Source organism: Salvia splendens, chromosome 21 (genome assembly GCF_004379255.2).
Source record: "Salvia splendens isolate huo1 chromosome 21, SspV2, whole genome shotgun sequence".
Classification (NCBI taxonomy): domain Eukaryota; kingdom Viridiplantae; phylum Streptophyta; class Magnoliopsida; order Lamiales; family Lamiaceae; genus Salvia; species Salvia splendens.
The window spans coordinates 6067944-6088900 of record NC_056052.1 but is presented as its reverse complement, the minus strand read 5'-3'; the positions used below and the strand labels follow the sequence as shown (position 1 = coordinate 6088900).

The following is a 20957-nucleotide window of genomic DNA, read 5'->3' as shown; positions in this document are numbered from 1 at the left end:
AAGTGTAATGAGACATCACTTAATAAATGAGCTCTTAACTTAAACTAACATATTAATTAAATGCATTAATTCTAACTTAAACAATAAATAGTGTAAGGAGTTTGTGAAGAGCCGAAAAGCAACAGTGCAAGTAACATGAGACGGAGGGAGTATGTTTTTTCGTATTTAAATTTCTTTGTCGTATTGTTATAGTATTTTGTATGTTTCTAATATCTTCTGTTAGTTATTAAATACATGAATAAAGTAAATACAAAAGCCATATTTTGACGCCAATACTTTTGACGCATTTAAATTTTCTTTGTCATATTACTAATGTATCTTTCTGATATCTTTTGTTGTATTGTTAAGTGCACTTGAGAGTGCGACATCACATTAGATCTTACATATAAATGATATGTTTTCTAGTATCTTCTGTTATATTGTTAAATACATGTAAGATTGTGTCATCACGTTAGATCTTACATATAGATGTTATGTTTTTGTCGCATTTTGCATTCTTTATGTCACATTGTCACGCTTTAGATTACCACATTGCATTAGATCTTAAATGTAGTATAACAATCTTCCAATAAAGTAAAATACAAGAATCATACCTAGAAGCTAATACTTTGTCGCATTGTTATGTTTTGTCCATGTATGATCTCTCTTGTAGTATTGTTTCATACACGTGAGATTACCACTTCACATTAGATCTTGCATATAATTATTATGTTTTTGTCGCATTTTTATGTCGTATGTCGTACTATTATATTTTTATTCGTATTTTGTCCTATTGTTAGACACGCGCGTGTGACATTTACCATATCGCATTAAATTTTATATATAAGAATATACGAATAAAATAAAGTTCATATTCATGCGTTTAATCTAGATACAAAGGTTGTACTGAAACAAAATATGTAATTAAATCAAATGCTTATTTATTAATGATGTTTATATGTGGTTGAATAATGTTCTTACTAGTAATACACAAAGATACATTTATTATTAAATATTCAATAATAAAAAAATAACATATTTATACCCTTTGAAAGGTAGAAAACAATATATACAAAATTCACATGAAATAGAGCCGTTGGAGCATCCACCCCTCACATTTAGATTTTATGTTTAAAACCAAGTGCTATTCAAATCTGGTTTTGATTTTTCAATATTTTATATTTAATTAGATCCAATTAGAAATTATATTTTTCCTCTAAAACGATTATTGAAAACCAAGCAACACTTGTTAAGCAACCAAATCTCGAATACTCGGCCAAAGCAGATTCCCTCAAATACACTAGAAGAGTGCATTTATACTATGGCTAAGCTCAACATTTATTTCATTTGGTCATACATACTTTATAGGCTAATTTCGTTGAGTAATGCTAAATGATCATATTTAGTTTTTTTAATAGAAAACTGGATCACACTATTAATGCACCTAGAAAGTATCTGCTATTTAGGACTATTCTAGCCTTTACTTAAAATGTGACATTGTATGATAATTTAAAAATGAACAAGCTTTGTTAATAGTGAGGTGTGAAATAATATGGTACTATACAAATCAATATTTAAGAAATAGTAAGTCAATTATATGATTAGCATAGTGCAAATTTACAATTCATCGTCAGTTAAAGAGATCTTAGATTCAATCGAATTTACATTTCCTTATTGAGCTCTATTTAAATAAATTTGAATTTTTATTAACTGAATCAAGTCCCCAATGGATAATGTGAAAATAATTGTAATACCTCAATTATATATGCGAACTATTGTAAAAATTATAGTGTAAGTACTAATATAAATTAATCTAAACTAGTAAAAAAAATAAAAGTAAGATTACGTATAATATAATAAAATAAATTAGTAACTGAATAGCAAATTATTATAAAAAAGAAACATATAATTCAAATACTATAATTAAGTAGAAAGGGTAATAATGTCAATTTATTTTAGCATTAAATAAGACAATGAAATTATTATTATTATTCATAACTTCAATATTTACTAAAATACCATTTCTAGCCTCATAACGTGGCTGCATAGATTTACTCTATTATTTGCATAAAACGCTACAAAAATCACATTGTTCTTCACATTTTGTTCTCTTCCTCATCTTCCTTTTCTAGGTCTTCCCATATCCTTCTCCTTTTTCCTCAGCGACTCTCCAACCATGGGACGGAAGAAGCTCTCAATGAGGCTGATCGAGAACCCCACCTCCCGTCAACTCACTTATACGAAGCGCAAGGAGGGCATCATCAAGAAGGCCGGCGAGCTTGCAGTGTTGTGTGACACCGACGTCGCCCTCATCATGTTTGCACCCTCCGGCCGCCTTGCTAGCTTCGCTAGCAACCGAAGGTTTTCATCTTTGTTTATATATCTTTTATTTAATTTTTTTTATGTTAATTGCAAGAAAAAAAATGCTAAAAATGGAGTTAGGTTGAAGATATTAGTAGGATCACGTATCTAGCCAACGAGGTAAGATTAATGCTTGCCTATTTGAAGCAAAATTTAGTAAGAAGATTTAGGGTAACGAGAATGACTTTCAAATCTGAATAGTTTTGAAAGTGAGAAAAGATTTACAATTTTAATAGATCTATGTATATTTGTACATGGTGTTACAACTGAACTTTTATTTATTTTTATTTATTTTTCCTTGCAGAATTGAGGATATACTACTTCGATTTGTTGACAGGCCAGATGAGCTTAGAGGAGGGTAAGTTGTTGTTAGATTTTCCATTTACTAATTTTTTTTTTCCATAAAATACATTTCTTTTCTTTAAATTTTTAAGAAGATTCCTAGCAATTTTTGTTTCCATTGCAGGCCTATCAATCACGAAGAGGTGCATACAGATTTCCCATGCTTTAAAAAATTGTTGTATTTCAATTGAAGAATTCATCTGTTTTTATTAGTATTGACAAATCAATTTTATTTTGTAGTTTTTGTCTCAAAAATTGAAACAATTGAAGTATGAAGGTGAAATGCTGGAGAAGATAGCAGTGTAAGGACTTTGTCTTCACTTTAACAAGTTTAAAAGTAACTATTATTCTTACAAAAACAAATTATTGTTATTTTTAATGATATTGTTTCGTTTCTTGACATGGATCTTCATTCACCTGCTAATTTGCTGGTCAAACAACTTCAGTATTGAGGTAATTAACACTAACTATTTGCATATACTTCAATTCAATTTAAATTGAAATTTAATTGTTTATATATTATTTTATGTGTGTCTGTGGTCTTCTTTTGAATACTATTTAAACGAACTCTTCAATCTTCAAGGAATACCTCAAAATATTTAATTAAGTAAATTTCATTTAATTATAAATTGTCCTACAACTTTTTTAAATGTTATTGGTGATTGTACAAACATATTATTGATTTTAACTATATTAATTTGAATTGGCTAATTACAGGAACTTGAAGGGAAACTGGACAAACTCACTAGGAAACAACGTGAGTCTAAGGAAAAAATGAGGTTAGATATTTTAATTGTATTAATATATATTTTCCTTTACTTTTCTTCTTCATAATTAAATAATTAATTTTAATTTTTTAATTATGTGCAGATATTACGAACCTAATGTTAAAAAAATCAATTCAGCTCTTGAAGCAGGAGTTTACCAGCAGTTTCTTACAACTGCTATTCAACGTATCCAGACATCAAAGGTAATTATTTTAAATTATAATATCGATTTTTACGATCTCTGAAATCAGCCAACAGAAATTTTCATTAAAATTTTCATTGATTACTAATTTCCAATGGAATAGATATGAATAAGAGAATAAGGATATGAGCAATTTCAAGTAAAGAGGAAAAGAGAAATAACTATCATATTTATTTTTTCTTTATAAATACTCATTCTTGAATGGGAAATATATTTCAGACGGTGTATATTATATGTCTTATTCAATTTAAAAAAAATAAATATGGTATTTATTTACTTTACCTCTTTTTATTTATCTTATTTTCTTGAAATTCTTTACTACTTTTTCAGAGGGTGCATTTACCTTTTTTTAAAAAGATAAATGAGAAATATGCATTCTTGATTTACATATTTTCCTTTGATTTACTCTAATCTAAGAGCTAAATAAACTTGAGTGAGCAAAATCCAGCTTTATATGATGTTAATTGAACTGAATTCAAGGATGTTTTAGTAAAAATTAATAACAAACAATGTGATGTGATTTTAAAGCTACTTTATTATTGCATGTGCTATATTTTTTCAAAATTTTAATTTGGATAATCAACTTTGCATTGATCTTGTTTATAGGCCAAGCTGCTAGGCAATCAACTTGGTCACGAAAGGACCGAGAATGTTGAGGTAACACAATATTTGATATATTCTTTTATTATGGAGTAACATGTATATATATATGTTGCTTATTTAATAGCTCGTATCAATTTTTTCAACGAACTGAGGCTCACAAGAATTAGGGTTTGTAACCAGATCTTTTAATCGCAAATTCTAATTTTCATAATTTTCGAATCAAGTATCTAGCAAAATTTAATTCGCATTTGTTTTATATATTAGCTTAGATATATGCACGTTTGTAAGTTTTTGTATTGAAGATAACCTTTCTTTTTTTTTTTATGTATAGAAAGTGCAATAAACATGAGTATTTGATGCAAAGACACCTTAAATTTTCAATTTATCTATACACACTTACCTAAGGCTCCTTTTGGTATACGGAATTGGAGGTGTGGAATTGGAATTGAAGCATTTTATATCATAAAAGTTCTTAGATTTGGATTGAATTACAATTTCAAATCCTCCAATTCCACAATTTGAATTCTATATCAAAGGTAATGGAATTTCAAATACTTATTAAATTACACACACATTGCACACATTCTTACACAACTGCACTATTCACACAAATTGCACACATTCTTACACACATATTCACTCACACTGCACAAATTCACACACACACACACTGCACACATTCTTGCACACGCATTCACACACACACTGCACACACACACATTCTTGCACACTGCGTGCGCACATACACATTGCACACATGCACACTCCTACACACATTACACGTAGTATGTGTATTGTGAGTGGTGTAGTGTGTATATATAGTGAGTTGTGTGTGTGCGCGTGCGCGCGTAGTGTGTTTTTAGTGATTGTATGTAGTGTGTGTGTATGCGCGCGCACATAGTGTGTTTTTATTGATTGTGTGTAGTGTGTGTGCGCGCGTAGTATGTTATTAGTGAGTGCGTGTATGTAATTAATGATTGTGCAACGTGTGGTGTGTGCACGTGTAATTTTTCAAATTCAATTTCGTATCAATTATTTCATTTTGCCAAACAAAGGATTTGAAATTAAATTTTAATTCAATTCCTTCCATTTCAATTTCAACGATGCAAATGGATAATACTTATTAAATGTACCAGATCCTAATTATAATTTGTAGTACATGAAAAAAAAATATTTAGGTGCAGGCTGCAACGATGCGAATGGATGATGCAGTTTCATTGACTGGTCACTCTGCTGAGGGAAACCATGCCTGGTAATTTTTATTTATTTTAAAATAAAATAACATAGATGAATAATACTTATTAAATTATCAAATTAAAATTGATTTTTTCAGGATGAGGTTAAATATGGATGAAAATCAAAGTGGATCAAGCTCAGCTGCAGGATGTGGAATAAGTCATGGAATATATGAAGCATTGAGGTTTGGATGTTGCTGATTTTAAATAAAAATTTAATAAAACAAATACTGTAAAACATTGATTTTATTTTTGTTTAACTATGCCATTGCAAGTACTATTAAAACTCAATAATTATTGTCGTGCAAAAATACTCGTAAAGAGTAGACTCGGCATATCATAAATTTCTGATCAGATATTCTTTTCATATTTAATCTGTCATTTTCAACTATGATATGCATGATTTATTTATTCGAAATTTAAATAGAGGTGGAGGCGATGTATATTCAATATTCATTTCCTACTTGAATTGGCTGAAAAAAGTTTTATTGATATATTATTTGTACAAAAGATAATAATTAGGTTGGTGCTTTAAGCTCAATTATTTTTTTCACTTGCGAAATTCTTTTCTTCTTTTTTTTTTCACTCATTCGCCGTTGTTGTTTCTTTCATTCTTGCAAAATTAGATTTATGTTTCTAATTTTTTCGATTTACATTTACAAAATTCGAATTATGTTTTCAGTTTTTCTTTATATTCAAATATTGTTATTATTTATGAAATTGTATTTTTCTACACATGCACGCACTAGTTGACTTATTTTTAGTGTGACATTATTCGTGTATGCTCACTTTGCATTTTGTAATTATATATTTTTAACTCAAATAAATTAAATACTATTACTACATTTTACTTTTTTATCAAATATGGCATTTAGATAATACTATGATGTTTGATAATACTCCACGAGTATTTGGGTTAGTTATCTTTAAACTTCTGAACTTTTGCTAAATTTTAGTTTCACATACCAAATTCAACAACATCTACAAATTACCAATCTGTCGATTAGTTCTAATTTTGCATCTAACTATTGATTTATTCTGATTATGCAACTAATCGAGATTTCAGCACTAACATAACTTGATAGCTGACTTATATGACATTATCAAATGTCAACCAAATCTACTCATGTTTTAAAAGTGAAACAACGTTGTATAATATTAAATTAAATAATTTCATGTGTTACTCAAATAGTATCATAAAATGAGCCCATTCATGGAAAATTTGTTAATCCATTCATGGTCAAAATTGTTAATTCAGACATCTTTAATGTGTGTGTTTTTTCAATTTGGATATCTAAAATGTAATTTTACCACACTTTTACCAATATATCCAATCCATAGAGTAGCCCATTTTATTTTGGGTCAGTCCAATTCTAATTGCTAAAGTAATTAAATTGAAATTTTATCAATACTACAAATTTTCACCCCAATTCTTCAATTTAATGAACTATTCGGCCCAAATCTACAAAATTATATGATTCGAGATTTAGAATATCACTCTAGTCTATTAATACTTCCTTTTTGAGGTAATGTTAAAATGTTTCATTTAAAATTTGAATCCTATGTTATGTGGGATGGGAATTCTTAATAGATTATATATAGAATATGGTTCATGTATTTTTTACTTGAAATAAGAAAATACCAGTAGTATGTGTTTATAGTTTAGATGTCATGAATACTTGTGAAGATAATGAGGTTGAATTGTTAAGGGTATATATATGTCAATTTTATTTGAGATGGGAATATATGCGGAAGGATCATCTCATATTATAGTATGCAATGTATAAGGTAATTCCTTTCGGAATATATGAGGTTTTGAGACGTGCATTGAGAGCGTGAAAATGAAGCACCTTATTGAGGATTATTTCTCTGATGAGGCCACACTGAGTGTAAATGTATTTAAACGATGGTTTCATATGCGCATCAATAGTCTTGGACACGGGGACACTTGATGCCGTAGGAGTGCACGACAGTGGTACGTCAGCCAATGTACAATGACACTCTAGATCAATTCGACAGTTCCTACACAACGCTGACACAACGGACCAATAGCGTATCCAGGATTAGATCAACGTGCAGTAAAAAAAATAATAAAATATATTTTAATAATTATTCATAACAAAAATACATTACGGTTTAGGGAAAATTGCCACAAAAATATAAATGCAGATCAAATATTGGTCAATCTTGTAATTTTAAACAATAATCATATCATAATTTTTATTAACTATTACTAGTAGTTAATAGAACAATGGGTGGAAGGCGGACTTATAAATTTTATATAAAAAATAAGATTGATCAAATGGGCCAACATATGCCCAATTTCAGAAGATTGATCAAATGGGCCAACATATGCCCAATTTCAGAAGATTAATATAAGAAAGCAGCTTTTATTAAAAAAATGGCGTTGCCGCCTGAAGCTAGATTAAAGATGGGGCACGAGTGCGAACGGCGTGGGGTCAGCACCCAGTTACTAGGGGGAGGGTTCCGGCGCCGGCCAAGCCGTAGCTGGAGTGGTGGCTTGGCCCTTAGTGGTCCCTTCGGTGTTTGGCGATGTACATTAGTTTAGAAATAATAATCTCTCGTCATTCAGTAACCAACACAAAGATTTATCTCATTATGGTCATTTTAATGTTATACCGCATTAGTGTTATTCGTCATCCTAAGGTTAGCTGATTTTAAGCTTGACACTCTAACCTTCAATGATAGGTATCCCATTTCCGATTTTGGTTATGAATATTAATTTATTTATGCAAGAACCAAATAATTGACCTTTAGTGATGATGTAATCACCATTTACTCTACAATGCATAGTATTTGAACTCTTTTGTGCAATTAATATAAAATAATAAAATGTAATGTGATATAAATAATTCTTCTCCGTGTGTAAGGGGCTCTGGTTTCGGATCGAAGCAGGTTTGCATTCTTCGGATGGAGATGAGAAGGAAAAGCATGGTAACGACATTTATGGAAGCGGTGGAGATTCAGCTGAACGTGCTTCTCCGTTGTTGGATTAACTAAACTTGGAGGTCAATAATACGTCGTCATTTTGCATATGCTTTATGTCATTGTTTAGGAAAATTTTATTAACTTTTCTTTTCCTAATAGAAAAAAATACATTATCTTGACTTTTTAGCAAGTCAAAAGTGAAACTATAAGATAACAAGATGAGTTTAATGCAGAAAGAGGGCATCTACTAAGATTTTTCATATTTCAAATCAGTTATACATTGTTATTTTATTATTTAATATTTTAATGTTGTATGTTCTATTATTCTTATATGTCCACGTTTGATCTTAGATGGATATATGTATGTGTCACATTTCAAACTCTTATGACGTACTGCGTCTCATTTTGTGGTATTATTGCGCACGGATAAAGTAAAACACAAAAGCCTTATTTTGACGCCGATACTTTTGAGTCGTTTAAATATTCTGATATCATCTGTTGTATTGTTAAGTGCACGTAACATTGCGACATCACATTAGATTTTACATATAAAAGATATGTTTTGTCGTATTTAAATTTCTTTGTCGTATAGTTATATTTGTATATTTCTAATATCTTCTGTTATATTATTAAATTCACGAATAAAGTAAAATACAAAAGCCATATTTTGACGCCGATAATATTGACGCATTTAAGTTTTCTTTGTCGTATTGTTATACTAATGTATCTTTCTGATATCTTTTGTTGTATTGTTACTTGAGAGTGCGACATCACAATAGATTTTACATATAAATGATATATTTTGTCGTATTGGTATATTTTTGTATGTTTCTAGTATCTTCTGTTATATTGTTAAATACATGTGAGATTGTGTCATCACATTAGATCTTACATATAAATGTTATGTTTTTGTTATACTACATTATCAGAAGATTGTTATACTACATTTAAGATCTAATGCAATGTGGTAATCTAAAGTGTGACAATGTGACATAAAGAATGCAAAACATATACTCCCTCCATCCCAAGATATTAGACTCATTTCTTTTGGCACAAGAATTTAGGAGGTGTTGTTTAGTAGTGTAAGTGGAGTTGGTAATAAAGTAGATTTTTATCATAAATAGAAATGACTCAAGTATGTTGGGACACCCCAAAGTGGTATACGAGTCTAATATCTTGTGACGCAGGGATTAGTATTTAATTTTCTTATAGTCCGTTTGTGAAGTTCGAGTTTCAAATGAAAGTTCATAGACGTTTTTACATCGAGTTCAACACTAGAATAAAAATAAAGTATACTTTCCATGCCCTCCGGACCTTGCTCAATAGTCACGCTTTGAACCCCGATACCTACACGAAAGGATAAGAAGCATGTCAATTCAAGACGAGACATTTGACAAAAATCACATCACATCATGCACGGTTTTCAAATGACGACACACGGTTTCCAAACGACCGCAGTACTTGGTAGCTTTCATTTTAGATGACAAGATATAATATTCTTGCCATTTATGGTATTAAGAATGATTGATTTACCAACTTACCCCTTTTAGCAAAAAGTCATTATCTCTTGTGTATTAGTTTGCTTCCATGAATTAGGGAATTGACCATATTTTTCCATGTACCCTTTTCCACTATTTATAGTGCTCCATCTCTACCCTTAATTCTTTTGTTCCTCCACAAAATCCCTAAACAAAAATTATCTCATGGTGAGGATGCAAGTAAGTACTGGAAGAAGGAAGTCAAGTTTCTACACACTACCTTGCTTTCATCTTTTCCTCAAGGTATCCACCTCTAAACCATTTTGATTTCCTAGTTTTACATCACATTTTGCATAATTCAATCACACCATGATATTGAATTTCTTTCCAACTATTCTCTTCCTTATCAACATCAATAGACCCAAACATTAGTCACATTAGTCATTACTCTTGAAATACTCTTTTCAATACATTGTCACGGCTTGGACCAACTTTGATATAAAATTTCATATCAAATACTCTAGTATTTAAATCCATTATTTCTCCTCCTCCAAAGATTTCAAGACTTAACAAATACTCGCTCTGTCCCACTTTAGGAGTCCTGGTTGAGTTCGGCATAGGTTTTAAGAAATATAAAGGAAAGTTGGTGAAAAAAAGATAGTGAAATGTGAGTCATACTTTATTATATTAGTTTTATAATAAAATGTGAGTAGAAAAATGTTACTGGAATGTGGGGCCTAATACTATTTATGGAATATTCCAACCAGGACTCCTAGAGTGGGACACTCAAAAATGGTAACCGAGACTATTAAAGTGGGACGGAGGGAGTAATAGACAAGAAGGTGTTAAGTTTGAAACCATAAGAAGAGAGTATAGCTTAGAATTGATAAAGCTGACGCCACTGCCGAACGATGCCGCTGCTGATGTCACGAGGCAGCCACACCTTGCTGCCCTCTCGACAGCCACATGCGCGCAGCTGCTGCGTTCGGCAGACCGGCGGCAGCTACGGCAGCAGCCCAGCAACGGCGACGGCAGTACAGCGGCGGGAGCAGCCGCCTCCGGCAGAACAGAGGGAGACCGAGAGCGAAGTAAAGAAGAAGAAGGAGGAAGGGGGAAGGGAGGCGGCGGTGCTGGAGGTCAGCCGGCGCCGTCGCGACCGGCGGTGGCCGTCTCCGGCAGATCAACGAGGAGAGAAAGAGAGTCGAGAGAGTAGAGAAAGAAGAGAGAGAAAGAGAGAAGTTGAGATAGAGAGAGAAGCCGTGATAGAGAGATAATGACGAGGTGGCGGCGGCCATCGTCGCTCGCCGGCGACGCCAATGCCGGCCGAGGCGGCACCTGCAACCCTCCATCTCTTAATCATCTCATCACTTAACTATTCATTCAATTTTATTTTTTATTTTTATTTCCAACAAATTCAATTAATAAAAACACAATTCATTAAATAAAATAAAATTTAAATTTAAAATCCTAAAAAAATAAAAAAGTGGAAAAAAAATAAAAACACATAATAAAAAAGTGGAGCTTCCACCGCCTCGTCCTCCTTCCAGAGTGGGTTCAGCCGGAAAATCTTCCCTAATTTGGGATAATCCCTGCTATTGATCATACATCGGGGCGGGGGGACGAGAGTATGCATCCACGTCAAAATAGGGTGGTTGGTACGCCGCCGGCGTCGACGAGCCTTGGGTGCCAGGCGTCGACGAACCGGAACGGGAAGCACCCAAGACATTGTACATGCCCCCAGTCGCCAAACGTGGTCAAGTCATAGCCGCCGGAGCCGCTAGAGTTTCCGTCGCCGGATATTTTGAGATGAAAATTGGAGAGGAAAGAGAGATGATTTGAGAAGAATAGATGTGTGTTTGTGTATATAATGAGAATGAAAGATGAGTATTTATAGAATAAAAAAAGAAAAAAAAATAAAAAATAAAAAAATACCGTTCAACGGTAATATTACCGTTTTTTATTTTAATTTTTTTATTAAAATTGAATTAAAAAAATGATTTATTGCATCAGCATGACGACGCCTAGCGCGCGCTATGTGGCGAGCTGTCTCGTGAACCCACCCTCCGGGATGAGACAGGGGACGAGACCGGGATGAGACGGAGGGCTGCATCGGCGTTGCATCGGCGTCTCGCTGCCGTCTCGTCTCTCCGAGAAGAGACCGAGACGGGGGCGAGACGCGTTGCGGATGCTCTTTGGGCTCCACACTTTTGAGCCTCTTTTTGGGTTTATTTGTTTATGTAGGGGTCCTCTTTGTTATGGTAAAAAAAATTGGAAGAGTAAGAGTGAGTTGAACTTTTTATTTATTTTGTTTAGGGCTAATTAAGGAATCAACTTTTACTTTACTTAATAGTTGGGATTGGTATTTTATACTCCTTCCGTTTCATAAAGATTGTCTCACTTTTACCGGACACGAGTTTTAAGAAATGTAATGAAAAGTGAGTTGAAAAAGTTAGTGGAACGTGAGTCTTACTTTTATATATTAGTTTTATAATAAAGTGTGGGTAGGAATGAGTTAGTGGAATATGGGGTCCACTATAAAAAATGGTAAAAAATGAAATGTGATAAATTTTGTGGGACGGACAAAAATAGAAAAATTGGACAATCTTTGTGGGACGGAGGGAGTATTTGGGTTTGTTTGTTAAGTTGTTTGGGGTGATTATATAATTGATTTTAAGATTAATGATTTTCTTTCTAGTTGAACCTCTAGATTTAATTATTTTACTCCTTAATTAATTTCTTAAAGATAGACACATATGAGCTTAATGAGTTCTCTCTCAATTTTCGTCAACCACTTTGAAGTCTCTTTTAAATTAGAGAACAGTAAGTTTAGTTGGAATGAAGCTATCTTGATCGAACCTCGAACATAGGATGCATATTCCATGTAGGATCATTTCATGTCATACACCTTATACGCTTACTTAAGACTAATGAAATCAATATCCTCTTTCAAGAAGGGCGTGTTCGCGGAGTTTGATTTCCAGGGTCAAGTTTTTGTTGAGATTTGGAAGCTTTGAGGTGGGCTTTATATCCAACACATTAAGTGTGGATAAAATTATCAAATATATGAAATGATTTTTGTTTAATAAAATTGCACTTTCTTTTTTTTCAAATATTATCGTGCCATACAATATTTGTTTATGATGCCTATCTGTTTGGCGATGCCAAATGAATGAATAAATCGAATTCGGACTCCAATAGGACCAAGATCCTATTCGAGTTAGTGTACACAAAGGAATGGACCGTGAGTCATCGTAAGGGTTGGCCGGTCAATGTGCTCGTGGAAGGTGGCTACCTTCCCGACACACAATGAACCATCAGATATGGCGGATTGCTGGAATGAACTTAGTCTGATCAGGCGAACTTTATGAAAATGAACTTAGTAAGCTCGGGTCTTTAAGAAAAATCCACGTGTGTTACTGTGATGGAATGATAATGACCTCATGATGACCTCATTGATATTGATCTAAGTTTTATACCACACTTGCCTACTACAGATGGTGGTAATGCAGTTGAAGCTGAGATGCAGCTTAATGATTTTGCTGATGCCCAGCAAGATGAAAATTTGGAAAATCCTCCAAATATTGATAATAATGATCCACAAGATGTTGAACCCAGAAGGTCTACCAAAGATAGACAACAGTCTACTAGATATTCTTCAAATGAGTATCTCCTCTTGACTGATGGGGGAGAGCCCGAGTACTTTAAAGAAGCTATGGAAGGTGTAGTCAAGCAAAACTGGTTTCTTGCAATGGAATATGAGATGAAGGCTTTTCGTGATAATGATACTTTTGATTTGATGTCGTTACCGAAGGGTAAGAGAGCTTTGAAGAATAGGTGGATCTACAGACTGAAACAAGAAGAGAACTCTTCCAAACCAAGATATAAGGCAAGATTGGTTGTTAATGGTTTCAGTTAGATAAAGGGAGTTGATTTTGATGAGATTTTTCCACCCGAGGTAAAGATGTCTTCAATCCGAGTTGTGTTGGGGCTAGCTGCAAGCCTTGATTTGGAGATTGAGCAAATGTATGTGAAGACTGCATTTCTTCATAGTTATTTGATTGAAGAAATTTGCATAGAGAAATCAAAAGGGTTTAGGGTGAAAGTTAAAGAGGATTATGTGTGCAAGTTGAAAAAGAGCTTGTACGGTTTAAAGCATGCTTCGAAACAATGGTACAAGAAATGTGAGTCTGTGATGAGGCAACAAGGCTACACGAAGACTAGTTGTGACCATTGTGAGTTTGGTCAATTGATGACCGAGATTTTGCGAAGATGCAAGTTTGAAGTTTGTTGTTCTCTTGCCGGAATGGCAAGATCCTCCACACAGTTGTAAGAGGGGAGATTTGTTGGGTTATGGCTCCCAACTTGTGGAAAAAAAGACCCATATATTATTGACTCATTTATTTACTTAAATAGGTCAATAGAGAACCTATAAATACCTACCAAGAGTGTAGGAGCCGCCAATATTGAGAGAAGAGAGAGAGAAAAACGTGTAGAACGAAAGAAGGGGAAAAAGAGTGTTCTCCAAGTTTCTGCACTGCGCAGTCTCGGGTTTTGTCTTGATCGGAGGTCCAAACGTTATCCAATCGGCTTGACATTTTAACTGGTGGTAGAAGACTCGTGGTTATTCATTCTAACCGAAGGAATTTGAATTTGAACGGTTAGATCTTCAGTTATAAATTTCCGAACGTGACTGCAGTTTCTTGAGATGTTTGTTTCATCTATGTTGAAGTTGTATTGATTATCTAGTGCCTTCGTTGTGTTGTTAAGGATTAGATATCATTGTAAACTTCTTGGTTGTATTCTCTCCCTGGTGATAGTGGATTTGGTAGACCAGTGAGTCTCGTGTGTTTTATATCTCTTCACATTGAAGAGAGTTTTCCACGTAAAATCTTGGTGTTGATATTTTCAATTATCGCTTCTCATTATCATATTATTGATTTTTCCACATCATGCTATGTATTGTGCTCCATCATATTCTTGCAATTGGGGAGGTTTGTTTATCCGCTGCGCCTCAGAATTAGGTCATTCCTCCCAACATTCTTATATATGTATCTTTTAGCAATGTGTTCACTAAGTACCCCGTGCTCAACCCTGCATGTATTTCTAAATGTGCAGGTTGAAAAGTGATAAAATGGTGGCTGAGTGGAGTTGGTGGTTGTCTAATCTCTTTTGTAGGGTTTTCATGGCATGTGTCTTCGTACATATGACCATGTGGTTGTAATTCCTTCCGCTGGGCATGATTGTAGTATTTTGTACTTGATGGTTCATAAAAACAATGTTTAGTAACGAGTGACATGTGATAAACACTCTTTTGATCTTCACGATCTTTCGTTGCCTTGTGAAACACTTTTTATTAGCACTAAATAAACCCGCAAGTATACAGAGTAGATCTAACATAGATAGAGGTCAGTACCGGGATATCGAACATGGGGAAAACAATCACAAATTAGCTACCTCCTACTAAGCTTCTTTCACTATTTGGAAAACCGAAGAATTTTTGAAATTTTGAAAATAAAAACAATTTAAAAGCAAGTACACAACTAATTGCAAGTAATTAAAGAGGTAAAATGTGAGCGATAAGGGAATTCCAGGGATGTGCGTTCACAGTTATGATTATACAAATTCCAACTACAATACCCTAGCACAGTCTTTACTTCGATAGAACGAGTCACATAAATTTTGCCCATGCGGCACAAGCGCAGATTACTAACACTACGGTTGTCAATCATAGATCCGTAACTCCCAAAAGCTCCTAAGACCCTCGTAAAGTCCAGACTCTCAATTAACAGTACCGTTTTAAGGGAACCTAATTGTAGTGTCTACTAAGTGGACCTAACTCGCCAACCTCCTCTCACGATTATGTAGCAAGTTATATTAAATCATCACAGAATGTGTCACTCAAACGTGAAGCATTATCCAACAACTTAGGGAAGAAACGTAGTACAAATAAAACGGGTATTAAATAGAAAACGGAATTGTATAACCAAAGTCGTTACTAACACATCCCTAGAATCCTATGATTTTAGTTACACATAATTGAATAAGCTAAAAACATAGATTGTAGGGAAAACAAAATGAACATAAGTGCTAAAGCAAATAAAACCCAAAAGTTGAATCCTTGTAGCTCTTTGATGATCTCTTACTTCCTTCTTCAACCCCTTGCACAATGAAGAACTCTCAAATTTATGCTCTAGAATTAAATGGCAAAAAGAGGATCCTTAATGAAGAGGTTTGAGGGGGTATTTATAGGGGAAAATTCATCCATCAGCAAATAAGGCAAAAAATGGCTAAGTTTGGTAAATCTTGGGGAGAATGTACGTAAATTCTGTGCGCCGCATTTTTCCAGCGGGCCGCTGCACCTTGGCCAGCGGTCGCTGCATGTTGATCTGTAGCATCTGCCTCTTGGGTAGCGGTCGCTACACTTCATCCTAGCGGTCTCTGGAAATCGTCTCGTAGCTTCTGGACCATTTGGAGCGGTCGTTGGGCGTGTTCTTTATTTCAGCACGTCTTTCTCCGGAGTGGGCCGCTATTGGCTCAGCGGTCGTTGGGCCCCAGCGGTCGCTGGCTGTGTTGCAGAGGACCGTTGGGCGTCTCGAAAGCACCAGATTTCCAAGTTCAACTTTTTGCTGCCTTTTTAGGCTCAAATATATACATTTCTCACAAAACACGTAAAAATACCAAAATAGATAAAAATATGCAAAATATGGACATGAATTGTGATTTTGACATTAAAAACGAACCAAATAAAGGCCTTAAAACAGTGCAAAATCCAAGCGTATCAACTCCCCCCAAACTTATTTTTTGTTTGTCCTCAAACAAAAAAATAAAGACACAAGATAGACGTACAGAATGCACAGGGACTAGATGTCATAATTGCCTCAAAGTATGAAAAAGATAGATTAAGCATAAATTAACGCAATCAAATCAAGCAAGGTTTATTAGTGCACTTTCATTACTAACCTGTAGAACACCTTGAATTCGTGCGCTTTCATGTGGCAAACTTTTAAAGATGGGAAGTGATTTATCTCTCACTCTCAAAGTGTATAAAGATAATGTGTATAAGCCCTCAAATCATGCATCATGCAAAGTTTACCATATGCTTGCTCAAAGTCTAATCACTCCTCTACTAGATGTGATTAAGCATCAAAAGTCCGAAATGTCTTTATTTTTTGTTGTAATGTAGGCTCTTTGGTAGGTGATGATTATTTGGCTAAAAAGTGACTCAAAAATATCCCAAATAGAGTTAAAATGACTCCACTTTTCTAAAAACCTAAGACACGTCTAACACTTATTTTTCTACTTCTACTCACTTTCCAATCCTTTGATTTTTTTTTTCTTATCACAACTTTTCTTTTTCTTTTCTTCTTTTTCATCACTTTTCTTTCTTTTCTTTTCTTTTTCATAAGCATCCTTTCTAGATCAAGCACACATTTTGAATTTTCTTCTATTTCACAACTTGCACTTTTTCTATATTAAGCACACTACTTTTTATAACTTTCCTCCTTATCTCTCCAATTCTTTTACAAAAGATATTTTAAAACTATACTAACCCAAGGAATTGTCCCAATTTATTTGGCTTCCGAAAAATAAGCTTAAAGTCTCAAAATTAGCTCCAAATGGAAAAAATTTAGAGGGTCGAAATTTTTTGGAATAAAAGTAGCTAAGAAAAGATGACCTAACATCCTCCTCTATCAACTTAAACACTATGTAAACTTAGGCAGACTAGGAGCAAGTTCTAGAAACATATACATGCATGCAGATAAATCACACAAGAAAGAAATTAGGCTCAAATCTCAGAAGGTATAAACATGATTCAAGGCGAACAAGCTACTCACTAATTATGCACTTTTTCACCAAACCATCAAATCAAAACGTCAAGCCATACTCAATCAAAGATGAAAGGAACTTCATATCATTGGCAACTCGGTCTAATGTGTCCCTAAGCATACGTGTTTCTAAGTTCTTCATGCTATGTTTATGACATGGATTCACCTTAGGTTTTTAAAATAACTTTTATCTTGTACTATTTATCAGTAATGACAACCATTGAAGGATGTCAACTATAAATAGTTGGCAAATCGTTTTTTTATTATTTCTACCGGATATGGTGCACTCTAAGGTTCTTGCAAGAATTGAATCAGCATCGATATCAATCTTGATTGCTTTACTAAACACTACAAGTCTATAAATAAGTCTAAACAAGTTATAACAAAATCACAGACAAATTAAACACAATCTTCATTTACCTTTTCAAATTTGAAGAGAATGGCATCCATAAAAATCACGGTATCTTTCTCACAATTTTTACATATTCAAATGCAAGGCTAGGATTTATGAAGGAGACCAAACGAGCTGTCTTCGTCCAGAGCAACTCCAACGAGCAAATCACGACCGCGGCTGAGCTACCGAATAGGAATGGTAATGGGAATGATACTGTGACGAAGCCGAAAGTAGATGACGACAAGCCGAAAGGGGATGACAATGAGAGTGATACTAAGAAGGACGAGCCGAAAGGGGATGATGACGGGCAGAAAGGGCAGGACGACGAGCCGGTTGAGGAAGTCGCGCCGATTGATGATGAGGAAGGACCGAAGGAGGATGACGGAAAGCTGAAAGTGGATGACGACAAGCCGAAAGGGGTTGACAATGAGAGTGATACTAAGAAGGACAAGCCGAAAGGGGTTGACAATGAGAGTGATACTAAGAAGGACGAGCCGAAAGGGGATGACGACCCGAAATGGGGAGGACGACGAGTCGGTTGAGGAAGTCGCACTTATTGATGATGAGGAAGATCCGAAAGAGGATGACAGAAAGCCGAAAGGGGATGACAATGAGAGTTATACTAAGAAGGATTAGTCGAAAAGGGATGACAACGGGCCCAAAGGGGAGGACAACGAGCCAAATGAGGACGCCGCGCCGATTGATGATGAGGAAGAGCCGAAAGAGGATGACGGAAAGCCGAAAGTGGATCACGACAAGCCGAAAGGGGATGACAATGAGAGTGATACTAAGAAGGATAACCGAAAGGGGATGACGACGAGCCGAAAGGGGAGGAAGACGAGCCGGTTGATGACGTCGCTCCGATTGATGATGAGGAAGAGCCGAAAGAGGATGATGGAAAGCCGAAAGGGGATGAGAATGAGAATGATACTAAGAAGGATGAGCCGAAAGGGGATGACGACGGGGCGAAAGGGGAGGACGACGAGCCGAATGAGGACGTCACGCTGATTGATGATGAGGAAGAGCCGAAAGAGGATGACGGAAAGCCGAAAGGGGATGACGACAAGCCGAAAGGGGATAACTATGAGTGATACTAAGAAGGATGAGCCGAAAGGGGATGACGATATGCCGAAAGAGGAGGACTACGAGCCGAATGACGACGTCGCGCCGATTGATGATTAGGAAGAGCCGAAAGAGGATGACGGAAAGTCGAAAGGGGATGACGACAAGCTGAAAGGGGATAACAATGAGAGTGATACTAAGAAGGATGAGCCAAAAGGGGATGACGACAGGCTGAAAGGGGATGACGACTAGCAGGTTGAGGAAGTCACGCCGATTGATGATTAGGAAGAGCAGAAAGAGGATGACAGAAAGCCAAAAGGGGATGACAATGAGAGTGATACTAAGAAGGATGAGCCGAAAGGGGATGACGATGGGCTGAAAGGGGAGGACGACGAGCCGAATGAGGACGTCGCGCCGATTGATGATGAGGAAGAGCCGAAAGAGGATGACGGAAAGCCAAAATGGGATGACGACAAGCCGAAAGGGGATGACAATGAGAGTGATACTAAGAAGGACGAGCCGAAATGGGATGACAACGGGCTGAAAGGGGAGGACGACGAGCCAAATGAGGACGTCACGCCGATTGACGTTGAGGAAGAGCTGAAAGAGGATGACGGAAAGCATAAAGGGGATGACGACAAGCCGAAAGGGGATAACAATGAGAGTGATACTAAGAAGGATGAGCCGAAAGGGGATGACGACGGGCCGAAAGGGGCGGACGACGAGCCGAATGAGGAAGTCGTCCCGATTGATGATGAGGAAGAGCCGAAAGAGGATGACGGAAAGCCGAAAGTGGATGACGAAAAGCCGAAAGGGAATGAAAATGAGAGTGAAAATAAGAAGGGATGGCAATGAGAGCCGAAAATTCATTATTCTCATATATCAAATAAATTATTGACCAATATCATATGTGAAAAAAAACATATTTTTCTTAGTTTCTCATATTGCTTAATTATGTCCATCATAAGTCATTAATACTTTTACCAACTACATTGAACAATTTGAAAAAAAAGTTGCCCTTATAAAGATTTGGATCGTATGGAATTCCTACTCTGTCGTAGAGAACTCTACTCCACACTTTGATAATCCTTTGACATGAAATAAACACAAAAATAGTTTCAACAAAGACATTTAAAGAAATCATATTATAAAAAAAAAAAATTCTTAGCTTCGAGAGATTGACACAAGGTCCACGAAACTATATAAGTTCACATGATGCTCGTTTTCAGGTAAACATTTTGGAACTTATTACATGACTGGATATCCATTCTTCATAGTTTAGAAAAAATCAATACCAACTGTAAATTGTGTTCTTCACAAAAATGTCTTGTCTATCTCTTCCATGTGATACAACAAATAGTACTAAATACTCGTATAATTAAACATTGATGTACTATGGATGACCACACTCTCTTGGATAACACAAGTTCATGATAATTCAAATTCAAATGCACTTTATAACCAAAACATCTACTATTGTATCCATGAAGGTCATGCCCAGCAGGAATCTATCCCCGCTCTGATACCATCGAAATGTCACATCCCAACCCCTCTAACTTATGTGCTTATAATAAACAAATACAGATTAGAATAAATAAATCACATATTGATTACATCACAATCCAAATACTATAGTTACAAAATCCATCATTTATTAGCTTCCATCCAAATACTATAGTTCATTTATTAGCTTATTTACAAAATATTCTAAATCAGCACCCATAACCATAATCAGTTTCAATCCATATGCATATGCCTC

At 35.0% G+C, this 20957-nt stretch overlaps 3 protein-coding genes across 3 annotated transcripts; all 3 read left to right on the top strand.

Moving 5' to 3' along the window:
• The first annotated feature begins 2155 nt into the window (after positions 1–2155).
• LOC121784116 (agamous-like MADS-box protein AGL104) lies at positions 2156–13832 on the top strand. The gene is made up of 11 exons (XM_042182297.1): positions 2156–2340; positions 2645–2698; positions 2807–2825; positions 2923–2984; positions 3129–3135; positions 3400–3461; positions 3553–3652; positions 4258–4308; positions 5433–5506; positions 5588–5674; positions 13385–13832. Exons 1-11 carry the CDS (start codon positions 2156–2158, stop codon positions 13830–13832), a joined length of 1149 nt encoding a protein of 382 aa, XP_042038231.1.
• A 4417-nt stretch (positions 13833–18249) lies between these two features.
• On the top strand, positions 18250–19227 carry LOC121784115 (prostatic spermine-binding protein-like). Its single transcript, XM_042182296.1, has 2 exons — positions 18250–18673; positions 18944–19227. Exons 1-2 carry the CDS (start codon positions 18250–18252, stop codon positions 19225–19227), a joined length of 708 nt encoding a protein of 235 aa, XP_042038230.1.
• Positions 19228–19382: 155 nt separating this feature from the next.
• On the top strand, positions 19383–20053 carry LOC121784114 (prostatic spermine-binding protein-like). Its single transcript, XM_042182294.1, has 2 exons — positions 19383–19388; positions 19484–20053. Exons 1-2 carry the CDS (start codon positions 19383–19385, stop codon positions 20051–20053), a joined length of 576 nt encoding a protein of 191 aa, XP_042038228.1.
• The last annotated feature ends 904 nt before the right edge of the window (positions 20054–20957 follow it).

Bases quoted from the DNA above. Each gene is read 5' to 3' on its own strand.
- LOC121784116 (XM_042182297.1), top strand. From the start codon at position 2,156: ATGGGACGGAAGAAGCTCTCAATGAGGCTGATCGAGAACCCCACCTCC. The intron at 3,462-3,552 runs GTTAGATATTTT...AATTATGTGCAG, and splicing joins GAGTCTAAGGAAAAAATGAG to ATATTACGAACCTAATGTTA. The intron at 4,309-5,432 runs GTAACACAATAT...AAAAATATTTAG, and splicing joins AAAGGACCGAGAATGTTGAG to GTGCAGGCTGCAACGATGCG.
- LOC121784115 (XM_042182296.1), top strand. From the start codon at position 18,250: ATGAAGGAGACCAAACGAGCTGTCTTCGTCCAGAGCAACTCCAACGAG. The intron at 18,674-18,943 runs GTTGAGGAAGTC...GATAACCGAAAG, and splicing joins ATGGGGAGGACGACGAGTCG to GGGATGACGACGAGCCGAAA.